Raw genomic sequence first — 21,475 nt, 5'->3', positions numbered from 1 at the left:
AGGGAGAGAAGTCTGAAAAGGAAAGTACAAAAAGGGTGATTTAAACATTTTAAATCTAGAAACTCCAAGACCAGAGGTAAATTTTAACAAGAAGGGAAAAGGATGATGGAAGGAAGAAGACCTGGAGAGAAAAAATTTTAACTACGAGGAAACAGGCATTTGCATCAAATGCAACTAAGGTCTACAAAAGGATAACTGAGGAAAAAAAATCAACGACTAAAAAATAAGTTAGCTAGGAAGGGATTACTTGCAACACATGAGAAGTCCAATGATTCAGGAGGGGAACAAATACTTTAGAAACAGAAGCACGGGGCCAGCCCGGTGGCGTAGCAGTTAAGTTCACATGTTCCACTTTGGCAGCCTGGGGTTCGCCAGTTCGGATCCTGGGCGCGGATGTACTCACGGCTCATCAAGCCATCCTGAGGCGGAGTCCCATACAAAAGAGCTACATCTCTACAACTATGATATACAACTACGTACTGGGGCTTTGGAGAGAAAAAAGAAAAAGAGGAAGATTGGCAACAGATGTTAGCACAGGACCAATCTTCCCCCCCCCCCAAAAAAAAACAGAAGCAGAGGCCAACTAACAATAAGATAATAAGGTGTGCCTTAATCTGTGCCAACCACTTTACAAATATTGCCTAATATGCTCACAAGAATCCTATGATATGGGTACTATTATTTATCTCTAATTTATTTATTTTATTTTATTTTTTTTTTAAAGATTTTTATTTATTGCCCCCAAAGCCCCAGTAGATAGTTGTATGTCATAGCTGCACACCCTTCTAGTTGCTGTATGTGGGACTCGGCCCCAGGATGGACAGAGAAGTGGTGCCCCAACGCGCACCCGGGATCCGAACCCGGGCCGCCAGCATCGCAGCATGCGCACTCAACCACCAAGCCACAGGGCCGGCCCTTTATCTCTAATTTATAGACCGAGAAACTGAGACAAAGCAAAGTTTACAAAAAGTTACAGAGTAAGTCAGTCGTGGAGGTCAGATTTGCACCTGGACAGTCTGGCTTCAAAGTCCATGTCCTTATCCAGCTCAGTACTCTAGGATTAACTAAGACTGAGAAGAATGATCACAGACCTAAAGGAAAGGTGAGGAATTAATTTTTGAGGGCAAAATTTCAAGAGATGGCTGCTATACCAAAGTTCATACAGTGAAAAAAAAAAACACCTTGCTTAAACATCCAGAAAACTAGAATAAAGGAGAACTTATTGACAAAAGGGGCAGGGGAGGATTGTCTTAAGAGTTGGTATGTAAAAATATAAAAGTTTAAGAAAATGAACTGATGATATAACCATAAAAGACTAGACATTTGGGGCATAATACTAACCATTACATATAACATCTAGAAAAACAGCCTAACCAAAACATATCCCATGGCACAATTTAGTGGCATAAGCAATTACAGCGGATGGATATGCAGTGTTTAACATAAGGCAGGCACATGTGAGTGAGGAAACATTCCAAGTGACAAACAGGCATTTAAGATTACCAAGCACTCTATCATAGAACCAAGCACACAGTAGGCTCTCAATAGGTATTATGCTATGTCTGTGCATTTTCTAAATGTTCTGAGGACCACATTAGTAGAATTACCTGGTATGCGTCTGAAGGACACATATTTCTGGGCCCATCTAACATTTTAGGATTTTGGGGGTAGAGCTCAGGAAAATAAAATGTAACACTTTTTCCAGGGAATTCTTTTACACAATAGTTAAGATGCACTGCCTTCCTCTGTTGGAGCCTAAGCATTAGAACTCTATGATTCCCCAGCTGTGTATCCCCTGTGGCTTTGTAACCCGACTCCTATATTCTAGGTTCTTTTGTTGCCTATGCTTGATTTTTGCTTATTTCTAAAATCTCAGTCTTGGTTTGGTAACATAGTCAAGACTTGGCTTTGGAGTCTTTAGCCCTGACATTCATATCAACTCCAACACTGACATAAAAAAAAAATCTAGTTCCTTTCCCTGACATCATGGAGCTACTATTAAATATAACACACAGTGTTGACTGAATACTGGACTGACCCAATATGTCAATTCTTATGTTGCCAGATCTGTACTGAACAAGATGCTCACTACTACAGACTCCCCACCTGAATTCCTGTTTACTACCTCTAAAATAAGAAGGCGCAAAGGTCCTGTCTTTGTCCTGATTTACCACAAAAGCCTATTAAGGATGAAAGATACTTTCTAAGAGAACAGTTGTCACCATATAGACAGTGTCTATGAGAACGTCCCAGTTTCTGGAATAGCAAAGGAGTGAGTTTTCTAGGACGTCCCCAATGATTAGACAAATGGTGGCCAAAAGGTTGTCTACTTGATATGAGGTAGAAATGAAAAAAGAGCCTCTCTATTCAGCAAGGGATACTCCTTGATAGCAGCAACTAGGATCCTGAAAGAATGGCTTCTGGGTACTTTCATGCTTTAGTAGATCTGTGATTCAAATTGTAAAGACAGAACATCCACGTCTCTAGTGCTACCTCTCTTTCCTTAATCCTGGCTAACGCTATAGTCCTACTTTGTCATCTTTCTGGTTTGCCTGAGGTGACTAACATAAAAAGCTAACACTAAATTATATTGGGAGACTTTTGCCATTTCCTGCAAATTACTTGATCCTTGAAAAAAAGGATTAAATTCAACTCATCTTTTTACCCACATAGTACCTAAACATGCACTGCTAGACTTGACATGCTTAACTGAGTGCCCTGTTCAACCCCCACAAGAGAATCCTCTTCATATAGAGCACCCAAAAGCATTGCCTTATATAAAAGGTGCTTTCCCCCTGTGTCCTACCTCCCAAGGTCATGGAATAGGTAAAGACATCTAACTTATGATCATGCAGTGCATTCAGATTTCTCTCTTGCCAAGTGAACTAAAAGAAATACACTGTCGCCACTAAGAGGGAAGCTTTACCGAAAAGAAAGATCAGTTCAAGTGAGCACCACGGCAAACCAAATCCACCAGCAAGTCAAAGTTATGGAGAAGCAGAAACTATGAAAAACTATAGCAAAGCAAACAGAAGTGGAAGAAAGAAGTGACAAAGGTAGATGAAACAGATATGGAAAGAAGGTGAGACAAGAAACCATATATTCCCAGAACAAGAGGCAGAGACTAGCTTCTCAGATTCTTGACAGTTCTCCCATTTGCACAAGGTCTAGTTGTTCTTTATCAACCCAAAACAGCTGGATCCCTACAACAACCTCTCCTTGAAGCCAAATAATTCCTGATTAAAGCGCTATTTTTTTTTAGACTATACACCAAGATAAATAAAAAGCTGGCAACAGATAAATCCAAAGAGAAAAAAAAAATTATACCAGGAAGCAAGTGAAATCTCAAGTAACCAAAAAGTTCTCTAAATACAAATCTGACATCACGAAGTACCACGAATATCTATCATATTCTTGTCAATGAAACAAATTAAAATTTAATTGATGTCTTCAGAGTAAATTGTCAGTGTTGACAAAAAATTGTCTCAAACCCGGAGGAGACAAAAACCACATCATGTATCTTTTCTGTTAATATATTTGAAAATATTTTGTTAGCCTGTTTAAAGCAGACCTTTGTTGTTTGACGTCTGTAATAATCAGCAGGATGCTGGATTAATAGCCTCATCTTTGAAGACAGGCTTTATCACTCATACAGCTGATAAAGGGGAGGCAAAGGCCAGCCCTGTAACTAGCCTTTAAGCTAATGGTCCTTTCCTGTACCTAGACTAACAATTATATCCAGAACCCCTTTTTTTCCTGTAAAGAACCTTTCTCTGAGGACAATCTTTGGAGAGAGTTCCCTTATAACAAATCCAAAATAAAACTATGACATGAGCTCACAATCAATCTGACAAGCTTGCTTTAACACTGTCAGAGACCAAACCAATGTCAAATAACAATAATTTTGGTTATCTAATACAGATTCTAGCATACTTCCTCTCTGGCAAGAAATATATCACTTAAGTCTTGAATTAATTAATTAATTTTTAAATTTATTATGTATGTATGTATGTGAGGGAGATTGGCCCTGAGCTAACATCTGTTGCCAATTTTCCTCCTTTTTCGCTTGAGGAAGATCAGCCCCCAGCTAACATCTGTGCCAATCTTTCCTCTATTTTGTATGAGGGTCACTGCCACAGCATGGTGTGATGAGTGTGTAGGTCTGTGCCTGGGATCCAAACCCATGAGCCTGAGCCACCGAAGCGGAGCACAGAACTTAACCACTATGCCACTGGGCTGGCCAAGGCTTGAATTCATTTAAACCCTACACATTTCATTTAGAGACATTTTCAATGTTATTGTTAACTTTTACTAAAAAAGTATAATAGTACTATTATAAACCTTCAATTAAGTAAAGCTTGCCAATTTTTAAATTCTCCTAACAAGACAGTTTAATTGGAATTTTCCATAAAAACTTTCAAGATATGCCAAAAGAATTTCTGAACTCTACAAAAGGCAAAAATAGTGAAATTACTGATCCAGTAATTGGTATCCTTCTCCTTAGTTATACTGACAACAGAATTTATGAATAAGAGGTGAATTATTCAATCTCTGTGGTAACACAATAGTTCGGTATCATGATTGTGGTGGTGGTTACAGAATCCACACGTGATAAAATGGCACAGATATACATACACACTGTACCAGTTTTAATATTGTCAAATGTCCATGTCACTTTCCCAGCTTTAATATTGTACTAAAGTTATATAAGATGTAACCACTGGGGGAAACTGGGAGAAAGGTACAAGGCCCTCTCTACTATTCTTGCAACTGCCTATGAATCTATAATTATTTCAAAATTAAAAGTAAATAAATAAGCAAACAACTTATTAGTTTAATTAATGATAACAAAAATACCATATATAAAAAACAATTAACCTAAATACCTTGTTTAGCAGACTAGAAAACTGAGACCTAACCAGGTAATACACACAAACTTACACGGTCAATAACAGAGTGAACACACTCACTTAGCTGTCAACTAAGATATTCTATTTCAGAAAATGGAACTTAAAATTGGAAGTAACCAATAACTTGTGCTCATTAAATAATTACTTGTTTTAGGAAAGAAGACCAGATCAGTTGATGCCTGTGTTGCACCGAAATATAAGCAATATATTTTTTAAAAAATTATTATACTTTATTTAAAGGAAGGAATTTTTTTGAGGGGAAAAAAATCTCAAAGAAATTTATTTAGCCTTATATCTACCACCTTTGGAGGAAAATGACAGTTTATTGAAAAGCATGATACAGTATTCCAAATAAAGAAGAACATGCCATTTTTTCAGAGAGGTCTTCCTCAGACAATAGAATGTACAACAACTATTCTTGTCCTGAGTGGTTCTAAACTGCTACTATGTAAAACTAAATATAGGTTATCTTTGACTCCAGAAAATGGATTTTCAACCAAATATAGATAATATTCAGAACAGCTACTTTCAAGTTCTCCACAATGAACAATTATGTTCCATGAAGGCAAAGGCTGGTTAAATTAGTGGTTGCAAACTACAGTCATAATATAGCCTCCTACAAAAATTACATTCTTAAGTCTGGACTGATACCTTAGTTATCATCCTGCTACCTCTGTACAATAGTTTTAGGTAACATTTATCCTTGTGAGGCTCAGTTTGGTAAAAACAGGAAACTCTTTCTCCTCCTTGGGAGAAATGAGACACAGATATAAATCACCATATGGAAAACCAACTGAAGCAGCAGAAATAAACTAGCCACCCAATCTCAAGTATAAACATTAGTATGTAAATAAAACACATGTCTGTCTAAAGTGGCTTCCAGATCATATAATGCAACTATTCATTTGTCCCAATAGTATTGTAAATAAACCACATACCTGAAATGGAGCAAGAATTCTGACTTGTGGGAAAAAAGTGAAAGAAACTATAGAAAGTTAATAGGTCTTTAATAAAGTTAGGTAAGAAGATAAGAAAAGTCATATTAGCAAGAGAAATCTAGGTTAGAAACATAAAAATGTATTAACAGGGATAGGAAAGTGAACTTTTAGATTATACACTGAATTAGGCAATAATCTAACTATTATTACTTTTTATTTGGGGAGAAAAAAAACAGAAGCCAGAGCAACAGAATATATTATTATTCTCTATACAGAAATATGCTTTAAAGTTCACAATTAATTCTTTACTTTTGACGACACTACTAACAACTAAAACCCTCATAGACTAATACCCACCCCTCCTTATCTATGCTAAAGAGTGCTTGCTTGGCCTACCGTAGTTTGGCATGCCTTTGGCATCGGGCCTGGGATTGATAAGGATAAAATTTTAGGCAGGAACCAGAACATAAAATATCTGATACAATATGATAATTACAACAGTTAACATTTATTATATGCCAGAAGCATTCTAAGGACTTAACAGCATTCTAAGGGCTCACAATAATCCTGTGAAGGATAATTTATTTCCATTCTATAGATGAGGAAACTGAGACACAGACAGATTAAATGGCTTAGTAAGTGGCAGAGTCAGGATTTGGACACAGGTGGAATGACAGTTTGGATTTATCTGAAAGACTAGGGACCACTGAAGGATTACAGGCAAAGTATGGCTGACAATCAAATTCGCATTTTATTTTAGCAAGATCTCTCAGGTAAGAGTGAATAATGACTAAGGGAAAAAAACTGAAAGCAGGAAGATTTGCTAACAGACTGATGCGGCAAGACAGAAATGATGAAGGCCTGAATTAAGAGAATAGCAACAGAATGAAAAGAAGTGAATAGATAGATACAAAAGATGTAAAGTCAACTTGACTTCATGATTGGAAGGGGAGAGTGAGGATGAGTCCAAGGCTTGACTGCCTAGGCCCAACCAGACAGCTTCACACTTTAATCATACTACTTGAACAAAATCTTAAAGTGGAGAGCTTAGTCTTAAATCATCCTCATTTCAGTAACAGACTCAGCATTTGACTTTCCCCTCTTTGAAAAATGTGACTATACATATTAAAACTACTGTCGCTTGGCAACTCCACACTGTTTAATATGCATACAGTAAAGAGAGCTATTAAAATGTTTTTTGATGAACCACATTCAGATCCTCACTGCACATAAGATGGACAGAGAAGCTACAGGAGAATATGTGGAATTTAGTAAACATTCTTGTCATAATCTTCACTCAAATAGACTACAATCATTTTATCACTTAAACGGAGAGATCTGTGGACACCTGTTTTAAAATTCAAAAAAAGTAAAATAACTCATAACTTCAAAGCTAAATTGACTACTGCTCTTCCTTCTCCTTTTGTTTGTAAATGTAAAAAAACAAAAAAACGCTATCCTTACAGCCCAAGTCAAGGATTTGTAAAATGCTGCATTAGAATTATAATAACCATTGGAAAAACTTACTGTAACTTCAACCTTATTACCACTGTAAGCGTAAAACTATGCTAAAGCCAGGGCCTTCCAGTAACTAAATGCTCTTGGAAAGTGTCCAAGACAATGTTATGGTAAATATCCAACTTGTTTCATCTAAAATCAAGAAAAACAAGTTATCTGAAGCACTAGATTATGTTTAAGTAGACTCTAACTAAAAGTTTTACATCAAATAATCACTTGGAAAAATCTTTACTCTGTACTTATGATGGGCTCTAAGACCAGTAAGGGTCATCTGGGGAGATAGCCACACCTAGGAATCTAAGTCACATATTACTTAATACTACTTTGAGAAACATTTTAATCCCAATAGCTTCCATTTTGAAAGAAATAGATTTTGGCAGAATCTGTTAAAATAATGGTGTAAAATGTGCTGGTGGTTCTCTGGTTTCTAGCTTGAGCCACTGCTGAGAGTCTCCTGTTATTTGTGGTTCAGATTCCTTTTTTACAGGTTGCATGTCTGATAGATATTTACCAATTTCAGCTATAAACAAACATAAAGGCGCTTTATATATGTGAGTGCATATGTGAACGTACATACATGACACTCTAGACAAGCTGTGATTTCTACTTAAAACAACTTTTTTATAAATTGAAGTTCTACTAAATTGAGAAGTAAAAACCAACAGTTAAGAGAAAAACCTAGCCAAATAGCAAAGGGAGCTATAAAATTAACTCTGGAAGCCAAAAAACCTAAATAAAGCAGGTTCATAAAACAAACCTGACACATTTTCACTCAGCACTTACAAGTTTATAAATGTTCACGTTTTTAAAAAGTTGAGTGGTACACCAACTTTAATTTACGAAAAATGACATCCTGTGATAAATTTCTAATTCCCAAGAGAAATAATTCAAGTTTAAAGATCTGAATACAAAAGTAATTGAAGGAAGAGCTGTAAAGAAATGAACAGAAAAAGTAAATGTGGTTTTAAAGGAAACATGGAAGCTTTCTGAAACATTAAAAGTGGAATGGACTGAATATAACACACAAAAGACCCAAAATGAACAAATTAAGCATAAATATTCCTAATGTGTTCAACATCTACTGAAATAAGCAATTCCATTCCACTCCATACTTGCCACAAAAATTGCCATAAATTGGTTACTTCTATTTTTTTAAATGATGAAACAATGAGAGATTTGTTGCAATATATTTTATAACTTACCAATACTGAGCTATTAAGTTTCTATTAGTGATGCTTCAACTAAGGATTTGCACTAAGATGACTGAAATCTGTTCGTACAGCAGTGAAACTGAAGCCTCACTAAAGACATTCAACATAAAGCTGACCCCTAAAGGCTCCTTGATGCACATTTGCAACCACAGTAGCCAGGATATGCAGTACACTAAACTAGCAACAGATTGGTTAAAAACTGTTTGGATTTTCAACTTCCCATAATACAGGCAGCATTTTTAGAAGGAACTGTATTAAAATAAATGCGTCTTTCACAGTTACGGGATGAAATTTTAAGCTGGACAGGCACCAATGCCCTGATTTTCTACTTTTTTCGTAAACCATATGACTTCCACATGCTGAGAATGTTTTATGCTTTAACCTGCAGTAAAGGCTTTACATCATTTTAATGCTCAGTGCTTAACATGCAACAGAATCACCTTCAATGAACGCAAGGAATATATTTCGTTTACTTTAATGATTTCAACCAGACTAGTAGTCAGAAAAAGTTTAATGAAAGCTTTGCTCAGTAAGTAACTTTGCATTTCCATAGAAGAAAACAGACAAAAAATCTGAGGTAAGGTTGAGTGGAACAGAAAATACTCTTATATTTTTCCAACTCAACAAAATTTTAGTTTTTTAATTTCTAAAATAAATATTGAACATTTTAAAACTCTATGTCTAACAGAATATCTTTCAGCAAAAAACAAAACAAAACACTGTTATATAGTTACATAGGATTTTTCTCCAGTTTTTGCAAAGTAATGTTTCAAGCTGACACAGAACGTTAAAACAAACCTAGTCTATAACAAACTAAAGGCTCAGCTTTGTACCAACATATTCTATATTCTAAATTCGAGATTTAGACGACATCAATTTTTTTTTATTCAGGTCAATCTAAATATATACGCTACCTCATGCTTATAGTTAGCTTATCTGTGTGAATGAACCACAGAAATTTCAAATCAAAGGTTATAAAACATATCATAAAATTACACGCTGTATCTACATCACTTTCAGTTTTCATGAAACCTAAGGTCCTTTACTGATAGGTTCAAGAATTGATAAGTTTGGAGCCGAATATGTAAATACATTAAATTTTCAATAGTCAAACAAGAAATTATGCCAATTTCTCTAGTTATTTAAAAGTCCATTACACTAAAAACTGTCACAGAAGAAGGGTTACTGAAAAACGTTATTTCAGACTAAGGGAAGTACAAAACATGATCCTAAATTCTCCTGGTGTAATGTTATTAAATATTAAAGACTGTGAGAAACAAGAGATGTTGCAATCCTCTTCCCTTTATAACTCTAATTGAAACTTGAGAAAAAAAATCAGAATTCAGATTTTCTGAACTTGGCTTTATAAACATAATTCAACTAGATCTAACAACTTAGTTGTGCGATTTTAAAATAAGTTTAACGCAAAGCTCTGCAATCCTGATTCGTGATAATCACCTGAAACATAAATGCAAAATAAAAACAAATGCAAATCCTTTTCATCTGATGATGCATTTTATAGTAAAACCACAAAAAAGCACAACAATATTAGCAGAAACTAAACAAACATACACAAGAGGCATTATGTCCATCCAGGAAGAGAAATGTACCATGCCAAGAAAGAAAGGAAGGACTGAAGGAAGGAAGAAGGGAAGGAAGGAAGGAAGGGAGGGAGAGAAGGCAGAGGTTTCTATACTTGGAGGATCCCAGAAAAATAAACTAGCGACATCAATCTACCCTATAGGATACATAAGGTTTTTTACAGCTTCAGGGTAAATAAAAATAGCACTTTATGCCATTCAACTTTATATAGTATAGTATCTTTAATGCCAACTGCATTCTCCCCTACACTCACCCAGTGCTTCCTCACTCTTCCATACCAGGTTTCAGACAAATGCGAGACAGAACAGGGTGGGGTAGAAGAAAAATACAAGAAGCGCCTTTCAGCTACTCCCCCACCCCAATAATTTCCAACAGTTTTTCCTACTACGAAAATAAGTCGCCCTATCTCAAGATACACAACAGTCATTCTGTCTCTAGTAGACACACAGAGACACACACACACGTCAGCACTCCCGACCCCTACCCCACGCCCCCGAATCTTAAGTAATGTTTAATATGTTTAACACGAGACGACGAGAAACCTCTACCTACTGTTTCGGGGTGAGGGTGGGTGGAGGACTCCTTTCAAAGTAGCCCCAATAGTGTAACCAAAACACGGTTCCGGAATAAAATATTAAGAACACTTTTCCTTTCCCACCTATCTACCGACTTAAGGATGCAAAAATCCATCTCCACACATCTCCTGCCCGGAGTTTGGGGCGGAGATCTGGCCGGGGAGGGGGCGGGGAGAAGGAGTGGGAGCGGGCAGCAGGACACAAACGAGTTGCTCACCCCAGCTACCCCGCACCACGTCGCCAGCCCGAAGGGCCAGCAGCCGGACCTCATGCACACTTCTCTGCCCAGGCCCAGTTAAAAGCTATGGCTCCAGCTATCTAACTTCCTATCTATAGACATTTATTCAAGACTAACATATCACACAAGTACACGTCACACAGTTTAGCACACAGTTATACACCCCAAACAAACCCACACACCTCAAATTCACCTCACAGTTTCCCAAACTCCAAACAGGAGACCCCCACCTCCAGGATTCAAACCTTCCGCCCATAGTGCAGGAAACCAGGAGAAAAGAGTTGGGGGGCAGCCGACGCCTTTCAATTACCGACCCCCACAAACTACCCCACCCCATACCCTGCGTCCGTGTTACTCACTAGGAAGCCCCCCGCTTCCTCCCTTCTCCCAATCGGGCCGCTTAAGAGACCCATCCCCAGCCCACTTACTTTCTCCCCAAAACCTCTCCAAAAAAAAAAAAAAAAAAAAAGTGAAGAGAAAGAAGTGAGGAGAGAGACTTGAGGTAGTCCGGCTTCAAAACCGCTCGACTCACCTCAGAATCCTTGCTGAGTTCTCTCCGCCCGGCACAGCCCCCTCCCCAACGTCCCAGTACGAAGGGCTGAGGTAGGGAGGAGGGGAAAACGGGAGGGGGAGGGGTGTCTTCCGCGTGGGGCGCTCGTCGGGAGGGGTCTGGGGAGGGGTTGAGGCCGGCGCAGGAAGAGGAGAAGGGGGAGGGGAGGCCCCTATCTCCCAGTCTCCCCCTGAAAACCTCCCTTGTCTCAATCACATCAGACTGACTGTCTTTGTCTGGCTGACAACCGCCATATTGATAGCAACAGCCCCTCTCCCACCTGCTGCAGCCGGGCGGCCCTGGGAGTTGTAGTTCTGCCTCCCTTGAGTAAAAGGGCGAGACTTGGCGTCCAGAGGCCCCAGGGAACTACAGCTCCCGGCAAGTCCCGCGCCCATCCTCCTTCCCAAAGGGAGGAGGAGACAGGGGCGCCAGAGCCCTGGGAACTACACATCCCAGAATACCATGGGTCCCAGGCCCAGAAGAGGGACATGATATCACGCTAGGGTGGAGAGGGAAGATGAATTGGCGGCAGGGAAGAATTTGAGCTGACGGAAGGCGGTGTTCGGAGAGGAAAGAGAGGAAAAGGAAAGATGACCACAGGTCCCATGATGCTTGGAGAGATGACTACATTTCCCATGATGCCCCGGGAAGGGGGCGTAGGGAAGAAAGACTGCGTGTCCCGCGATGCTCTCGGTGGGCCGGTGGTAGAGATTGAACCGGAAGACGCTTTCTGGGTTTGAGGGAGTCGGGTGACTGGAGTTAAACAACCAAAAGTCCAATATGAAACTGGTGAGTTTTCGCATCTAGGTCACAGGGCAAAGGTGATGCCATATCCTTTTGGACTTCGTCGTTTCCACCTTGAGAAGGGTACCGTCGTGGAGGAGGGGTGGCAGTTAGGGAACTAGAAAGTGGGGTGGACTGAGGAAAGCTGCTGTTGGTTGTTGAGGCTTTTTGAATCCCACCTCACACTCCCCCGCACGCGATTGCCAGGAGATCTTATTCATCCCTTGGCGGGTCCCTTTGGTAGCTAAGAGGTTGACTATCACCTTTCTTCACCTACGAACTAAGGTTGGACTTGAACTAAGTTTGACTTGTTTCTCAGCTGCCATGTGAGTGTTACAATAGGTTGTTAACTTCTTTCCACGCGATTGGCACTTCATTATCGTTTCTCTCTACCGTTGTAGAGAAGGCTTAGGTTAAATGTGAGCAGAGTAGAAAATAATTTGGCAGAGCGTTATCACTTATTAAATTTTCTTCTTTAGACTCCTAACTGCCCTTGGAATTCAGAGGAGGTCAGGGTGTGATCTTGGAGAATTTGACTCTTAAACCCTGTATAAGATGGGCTGAGAGGAAGTGTTGAGGCATTCCAGTCTAGGGCTGTAGCGAGTGCATGAGCCAAGGTTAGATGGAGCATACCAGTATACCTAGAGAAGTCTTTTCATCTCAAAACTCAAACACTTGACTTATAGGAAAGCTTCTCAGACCTTTATTTTGAGCCATTTTACTCTCGTGCACACAGATCTAACTAGTTTATTCCAACTCTATGGAATTAGTAATAGCATAATTAAGAGTAGAAAAGCAGGTGTGAAATGCTGGTTCTCAACCTTTTAAAAATCCATGTTCCTGTGGCCACGTATTGTCAAGCTTTACTTTCTGTACCTTTTTTTTTTTTTTTGGTGGGGAAGATTGGCCCTGAGCTAACATCTGTGCCAATCTTCCTCTATTGTTTATATGTGGGATGCTGCCGCAGCATGGCTTGAGGAGCGGTGTGTAGGTCTGTCCAGGATCCAAACCCACAAACCCTGGGCTGCTGAAATAGAGTGCGAGAACTTAACTACTGTGCCCTGGGGCTGGCCCCATACTTTCTGTAATTTTTATACAAAAACAAAAGGTTTATTTTCTTAATTATTTGAACATGCTTTTCCAGAGCACACATAAATGCTACAGGCATATACTCTGCAAAGTGTCAGCTGTTTTCTGAGGAATCAGAGAATGTATTAAAAGTAGATTCAACTACAAAACTGTCTCCATTTAAAGACGTTTGTGTAAGGGAAAGGGTACAGATCAGTAAACCTTGAGAGTATCAGTTTGATTCTGGGTGGTTGTGTGAAACATTTAAGAATGCAGAATTGAAAGTCAACGCCCTTGCCCTAAGGAAGCATGCAGTCTACTGCAGAAGATAGAAAAGTAAGCCAGAATTATAATTCACTGTATTCATGGTAAATGAAAGACATGTTCAGGATTTGGGGAATTGATGATGACTGGGGGGGTGGGGGGAGTCAGAGACAGCTTCCTGGAAGGGTAACTGTTGAACTGATAAGAAGGATGAGTAGGCTGGGGCTGTTCATGAAGACAGTTCAGCTTATAAAAGCAAAAGAGCTTGGCTCCTAAATGGTTGGAACACAGACCATATGTCCTCAATAAAGGATAAATTATATTTGGTATGCAAGGTGAGAAGGCAGACAAGTGTGTAACAGTTCTTTCCATAACAACTTATTTGCTGAGTGTATCAGAGAGCCAGGGTTTACTTTACGTATACTTTGGTCTGCTCATAAAATCCTCCTGCTCAATTTATTTAGAGATGTGAAAACATGGAAGGGAAAAAAGTAGAAACTTTTTTTTCCTTTAAGAACCAAAAGATACCTCAGAGAAAGAGAAAGTGTTCTATCTATACTCCCTCCCTCTTTACTTTCAAGCCACGTATTACATACTAAAACTCATTTGGTAGTTGATAGATGATCTATAATGTGGAATTTGTATCAACATAGCAAAGTGGTTTCAAAAACATTGACGCTCACTAAGTTAGACTTCTGTGTGTCATGCCTCCCATAGAGTTAGAATAAATCCTCCCAGGGCCTAAAATTTTTAACTTTGTGTACTGCTTCAGGAATATGTACTAAGCCATATTTTACATTTATAATCATGAAATGCAGAAATACATTTTTTTGAGCACTTTCTTGTTTTTGAGATTATGACTTCCAAAATACCCTTCCCATGTACAATCTATGACTACATCTTGTTGATTCTACTTCTGTTCTTGAATAGATCTGTTTCTCTCCTGTCCCACTAATACTGCCTTTGTATGGGTTCTTTTCACATGACACTTGGAATTCAACAAGATCGTCTAACTGGTCTGTCTGCATTCAGTGTTAACCCTCTCCAATCTATTCTCTACTCTGCATCTCAGAAGTTGTTTTAAATTGCAGAGTTTCATAAAACCCTCAGTAGCTTCCTTTGCCCTTAGGATAAAGTCTTACAATTCTTAACTTGGCTTACTTGGTTCTGTAGAATATGACCCTGCCTACCTCTCCAGGCTTGTGTCTAGCCCTCATCTTGCTTGGTCTCCTTGTTCCAATTATATTGCACGTCTTCCAGTATCTTGAACTCACCCTACTCTCGTTTGCCTCTAGGATTTTAAATATGTTCCATTGCCTACAACACTTTTTTGCCTGCCTAATTTCTTCATATATTTCAGATCTCTCTTTAAATAGCACTTCTTCGAAGTCTCCTTGAATTAAGTACCCCTGTTATATACTTCCATGGCACACTTCCTTTTTGTTACACTTGTGATTATTGGTTTTATGTCCGTCCTCCCTCATGTAAACTCTGTGTATTCCCAGGGCCTGACATATAGTGTGATGCCACTAAATAGTAGTTGAATAAATAATTTCTGAAGGATTATCAAAGTCTGTGAATATCACTGAGAAGAGATTAAGGGGTGAGTTAAAACATTACAATAAGCAATAACCCGTTGTAATAAAAAAGAATAATTGCTACCTTTTATGGAGCAATTACTGTGCCAGGCACTGTACTAAGTACTTGCTATTTAGTGTCCCACTTAATCCTTTGATCTAGGTGATAGTATTCCTGTTTTACAGATGAAAAATCTAAGGTGAAGTGGCTCAAAGTTACACAGATGAAAACAGTGGTAGAGCCAAGGTCTGAACCCAAGATTCCTTCCTTAAGAGTCTGCAGGGACTCCAGTACCTCGCACAGGGCCTGGCATATGCTGGGTTTTCTCTTAAAGAAAGGAAGCCAGAGTGCATACTGAGAAGAAATTAATTCAAGGCTATTTTTAAAATTAGCTTTAGATGTGTTTTGTTAAATTAAGATCTTAAAAAAGACTTGGTAAAAAATTAAAGTTTGGAAACTTCCTTGATAATATAAACGGTTCCACATCAGATCATACCAATTGAGTGCCCAACTTAGTTTTTATACTACCCAAATCAGCCTCTGTGATACCATTTATAGTTCTCCAACTTTACACATCACTCTCTTCGTGGCTTTTCACACACCCAAAGGAAGACAATAGATGTCATTATAATGTAATTCTTGGATATCTCCTTCTTAGATAATAACTGAAGGGATTTTAATGACTGTCTATATTTATAATATAGTAGTATTCAGGCAGCTTTATTTAACTGAAGAAAATTCATTGGCACCTTCAATTAACCAGAATCATTTTAAGAAGAACAGGAAAATTAGAAATGTATCCTCTAAATTAGCCCATTTTTGAGCATGTTTTTTTATTAGTATATTTTGAGCCTAATTGGGTACACCCTGATGGCCAATTCAGCTAAGGATAGAAACTAGAATTCACCAAGGTCCTTAACAAAAGACCATGGAACAAGAAAATGCTGAATACATTGACAGAAATTTAGTTTGAAACATCACGGCCAGGAATTTAGTCGTTCAAGTAGATGAAGATTAAAGTGAATAAAACAGTAAGAAGCAGTTTAAGGATGCAACCTATGTCATACTTCCTATAGATAGTTCCAGAGATGGAGAGAATCTCTAGTTTATTCAGTCAACAAAGATTTATTATACAACCATAGTGTACCCTTAGCATTCAAAGTTTTAATACTTTCCATTTTAACCATTACATTTGAACCCTAAGATCAATGACAAAGAATTTTACTGAGGCTCAAATTTGAATGTGACTTTAAGATTAATGATAATCCTTAGTAAGTGAGCCTGGTTGCCTCAGAATCCATGGCTCTCTGCAGTTATTGTTGCTCTCTTGTTAAAAGTCTGAAAGAAAGGTCATTTAAATGCTTGTTATTTAAAGGTCATTTAAATGCTTTTTGAATTTGATGGAGGAAATTATATGCTGGAGTTGTATTTACAAATTTAAAAACTCAAGAAGGCCATGAGGTCTGTTCTTCAGTGGTCTATGATCTGTTGTACACAATGCTGTTTCATTACTACTGGCTTTTGGGGGAAGGCTCTCAAACTTTTAACTCGTCATTTCTCCTGGGAAAATAGATGGAGAAAAGAAATGGATTCAAGGACTTCTCCCAGTGAAGGACATGTAAATCACCAAGTAGAATTGTAGGTTATATAGAAGATCTTTGCTTGAAAGGGGCAAATCCTGCTGCAAGGTCAATTTAACAATTCATTAGAAAGAGGTGTGGTTAATCTGAGAGTGATGGGTCTGAGAGTGATGGATTATTTTTTCAATTTAGAGAATTGTAGGATCCTTTTGACTTCTTAGAATTTGGATCCAGAACAGAAAATCTGTTGCTATAAATTACAAACACTGGCAATTTTACCAGTGCTTAATTCACCTATTGCCGTACGATTGTTAAAATGTCACCCTGATTTCACTATCTTTTTTCTATTTCTCTTTGCTGGTTGATTAGAGTGCCCTCGTGTGTCTTTATGGTGTAATATCAGTTCAAGCTTTGGAAAGGTCAGGTTTTATCACCACCTCAGTATGATAGTTTTTTTGTTCCCTTTTGAATGATTTCCTCATACTCTAAAAAGCAATGTGTGACATAAGGCCAAGTCACATATCTTGTTCTGTAGTGCTCTGAGATAAAAATGGATATTTTACTTTTGGGCATTTCAAAGTCCTAATCGTTACCCTGAAGATTAAATCTCTTATATGTACCGAGGCAAAAAAAAAAGATACCAATGATAGATTTTTTTGTAATAGTAGTTGAATTGGAAAAAATATATATATACATATATATATATATATCTGACTTACAATACAAGCGTGACAGCACATTGCTGTTGCTTATAACTGCAGTAGCACATTTGTTTTGTGATAGTTTGCTCTCAGTGCTCAAATCCCTCTGCCATTTGCTCTGATGATCAGCAAAGTATGCTTAACGGACAAGGGCCAAGAGTGCAGCATGGCTGTGCAACTCAGTAAAACCTAGCATTCCAGATGGAAAATTTGCTCCTGGCTTGCAAAATGCTAACAGAGATCCAGGCGTAAACTGTCCCTCAGACCTCCACCATCATTCATTTTTTCATTCAACAGATCTTCCCGAACACCTGCTTCCTCTGTGCTAGGCATTGCTCAAGGTACTGGGTAAATTGCAGTGAACAAAACAGATTTACCCCCTGCCTTTATGGAACATGAAGTCTAGCAGTTTACTGTGCAGTTCAGACAATATTACAGTGAACTTTCTGATGTAGAAATATTGTTGGGCACTGGCTCAAGTATTTTTTTAATGTCATGGTCAAAAAAATATACAGTCCCATGTCGCTTAACAATGGGGATACATTCTGAGAGATGTGTCATTAGGCAATTTCGTCATTGTGCAGCCATCATGGAGTGTATTGACACAAACTTAGATGGCATAGCCTACTACACACATAGGCCATATGGTACTAATCTTATGGGACCACCATTGTATATGCAGTCTGTCGTTGACCGAAACATCGTTATGCGGCATATGACTATTTAATCGTATCCAAGAATATGTCGCCTTAAAATTTTAACAGGTATGATCAACTTGCCCACTAGTTTACCATTCTACCAGTAGATGAGAATACATTTCCCCACCCTTGCCAACAATGCCATCTGTTTCTTCACTCTTACTATGTGTCTTTACTAATGTAACTTTCATCTATCATCAATCCTCACACCCTCTTCTCTCCTAGACTTCAGCCATATTTAGTAAAACGTCCTTACAGTAGTGATATATGGATGTGGGAAAATGTACCAGAAAGGGGAGCAAATTTCTTTAAATGGAAAAGTGGTGTCATAAGAATCTTTAAAAGGTATTTTTTAAAGAATCTATGGTGTTGCTTTGAAAATGCTTATGCATGGGTGTCATAATTAAGATGACAGTATTATGGGATCAAACAGATTGGAGAGGCCGCTGGGCCAAGTGTGCGTAAATGGCAAAGGAGATCCACCATGCCCCACAGAAAAGAGATGACCAGTGAGATGAAGCTAGGAGTTGACATATCAACATATCAGGAAGGGCTAAGGAAGAGGCAGATGTTGGAATTTGCGGAGATCATGAGAAAAGGCAAGAATGTGAACAGAAGATGAAGGGGAATAGGAAAGACTGTAGGAGAAAGGAGTCAGCTTGAAAGCCCCGAGGCCCTCAGTGATCAAGACTAAGAACTGTGTGTTGGGAACTTTGCTGTGAGAAAAACAGCAAGTTTAAATTGTCCCTGATTGACCATATATCTGAAGGAAATGCCTTAAAGGTCTAAAACATTTAAATTTATTGAAAGCACAACTGAATGAACTTTAGCTCTCCCAAGGATAGATAATCAGATAGATGATGTTCAAGGAAGCAATTCTTTAAAAGGAATTGCAAAACTAACACCCTTTTTGCCCTTAAGGTACAGTTTATTTTTCATCACTCATGTTTATGGAGGGGTGGAGGGAGCTGAATAATAAAAGGTCTTGCATAATCTATTCCTCAGATTTATGGCCTAATCAGAGATTCTCTTTTCCTAAATACAGTATTTTTCCATTTTTCTATTCCAGTAAAATAGAGGAAGGCATAATTAGATGTTTTAATTTAATGTCTTCCTTCCTATATTTTTTTCTGCACGTGGAAATATGGGTAAACAAGCAGTAATATTAATAATGTAAAGAATATTATTATAATGGTTACCTTTTTTGTTAACATTTTTAAAACAGCTTTATTGAGGTATAATTTGCATACCACGAAATTCATGCATTTAAGGGGTGTAATGAGGGCCGGCCCCGTGGCTTAGGGGTTAAGTGCGTGCGCTCCGCTGCTGGCGGCCTGGGTTCGGATCCCGGGCGCGCACCGACGCACCGCTTCTCCCGCCATGCTGAGGCCGTGTCCCACATACAGCAACTAGAAGGATGTGCAGCTATGACATACAACTGTCTATTGGGGCTTTGGGGGGAAAAATAAATAAATAAAATCTTAAAAAAAATAAATAAATAAAGGGTGTAATGCAATTACTTTTAGTAAATTTACAGAGTTGTGCAACAATCACCACAATCCAGTTTTAGAATATTTCTGTCACTCCAAAAACGATCCCTTGTACCCATTAGCAGTCAGTCCCCATTACTACCTCCAGGCCCAGGCAGCCACTAATCTTTCTGTCTTGTAGATTTGCCCTCTCTGGTCATTTCATGTAAATTGAGTCATGCAATATGTGGCCTTTTGTGTCTGACTTCTTTCACTTAGCATAATTCTTTTGAGGTTCATCCCTGTTGTAGCGTGTAGTTGTCAATAATATTCCACTCTATGAATATACCACATTTTGTTTATCCATGTACCAGTTGACAGACATTTGGGTTGTTTCCGCTTTGGGGCTATTATTATTGTGTGAACGTAAGTTTTTATTTCTAATATCTCCATGTTTTCATTTCTTTTTCTTGCATGAGTGCACTGGCTAGAACCTTCAGTACAATATTGAATAGAAGTGGTGTGAGCAGATACATCCTTGCCAATCTTTTCCCCTTTCCCAATCTTAGGGGGAAAGCATTTGGTCTTTCACTACTGAATATGATGTGAGCTGTAGGTTTTTCCTAGATGCCCTTTATCAAGTTGGGGATGTTCCCTTCTATCCCTAGTCTGTTGAGCATTTTTATCTTGAATGGGTCTTAGAGTTTATCAAATGCTTTTCCTTTGGGTATCAAGATGATAATATGGTTTTTGACCTTTATTATATTAATACAGTGTGTATTACCTTAATTGAATTTTGAATGTTAAATCAATCTTGCATTCCAGGGATAATTCTTACTTGGTCATGATGTATAATCCTTTATATATGTTGCTGAATTTGGTTTGCTAATATTTTGTTGAGGATTTCTGCATATATATTCAAGAGAGATATTGGTCTGTAGTTTTCTTGTGATATCTTTGTCTGGCTTTGGTGTCAGAGTAATATTGTTCTCATAGAATGAGCTGGGAAATGTCCCCTCATCCTCTATATTCCAGAAGAGTGTGTGAAAAATTGGTATTATTTCTTCTGTAAATGTTTGATAGAATTCATAAATGAAGCCATCTGGGCGTGGGCTTTTCTTTGTTGGAAGCTTTTGTGTGTGTGTGTGTGTGTGTGTGTGTGTGTGTGTGTGTGAGAGAGGAAGATCAGCCCTGAGCTAACATCTGATGCCAATCCTTCTCTTTTTTTTTTTGCTGAGGAAGGTCGGCCCTGAGTGCCCATCTTCCTCCACTTTATATGGGACGCCGCCACAGCCTGGCTTGACAAGCAGTGCGTCAGTGCATGCCTGGTATCCGAACCTGCGAACCATGGCTCGTGCTAAAGTGGAGTGCGTGCACTTAACTGCTTGCGCCACTGGGCCGGCCCTGTTGGAAGCTTTTTAATTGACTGGTTGACTTTCTTTATTGTTGTAGGTATACTCAGATTTTCTATTTGTGCATTACATTTTTTTAAAAATTGTAGTAAATTATACACAACATAAAATTTACTATTTTAACCATTTTTAAGTGTACAGTTCAGTGGCATTAAGTGCATTCACACTGTTGTGTAATCACCACCACTATCCATCTACAGACATCGCTCAGCATATCTTCAAGGTTCATGCATGTTGTAGCGTGTGTCAGAATTTCCCTCCTTTTTAAGGCTGAATAATATTCCATTGAATATATATACCACATTTTGTTTATCTGTTCATCTGTCGATGGACACTTGAGTTGTTTCTCCCTTTTGGTTATTATGAATAAAGCTGCTATG

General features: G+C 38.4%; 2 protein-coding genes across 10 annotated transcripts in view; one reads left to right on the top strand and one right to left on the bottom strand.

Moving 5' to 3' along the window:
* HMBOX1 (homeobox containing 1) overlaps nucleotides 1-11,809 on the bottom strand; it is a 184,621-nt gene extending 172,812 nt beyond the window's left edge. For 4 of the 9 annotated variants that reach the window (XM_014789899.2, XM_087437385.1, XM_087437386.1 and 1 more), the window contains exon 1: nucleotides 11,525-11,808. The gene's annotated coding sequence lies outside the window, so the exon portion shown is untranslated. Of the gene's footprint in view, nucleotides 1-11,524 lie in introns of all 9 variants that reach the window. The other 5 variants (XM_014789902.2, XM_014789903.2, XM_014789904.2 and 2 more) reach the window with 2 other exon arrangements.
* Nucleotides 11,810-12,067: 258 nt separating this feature from the next.
* The window catches only part of INTS9 (integrator complex subunit 9), a 119,711-nt gene continuing 110,303 nt past the window's right edge, over nucleotides 12,068-21,475 (top strand). Inside the window, exon 1 of the mRNA XM_014789906.2 lies at nucleotides 12,068-12,331. Within this exon, the coding sequence (XP_014645392.1) occupies nucleotides 12,323-12,331 (9 nt within the window). The 5' untranslated portion in view covers nucleotides 12,068-12,322. The remainder of the gene's footprint in view (nucleotides 12,332-21,475) is intronic.

This window comes from Ceratotherium simum, chromosome 12, assembly GCF_057802395.1.
Source record: "Ceratotherium simum simum isolate JZ-2026a chromosome 12, ASM5780239v1, whole genome shotgun sequence".
Taxonomy (NCBI): domain Eukaryota; kingdom Metazoa; phylum Chordata; class Mammalia; order Perissodactyla; family Rhinocerotidae; genus Ceratotherium; species Ceratotherium simum.
This window is presented reverse-complemented; position numbering and strand designations above follow the sequence as displayed.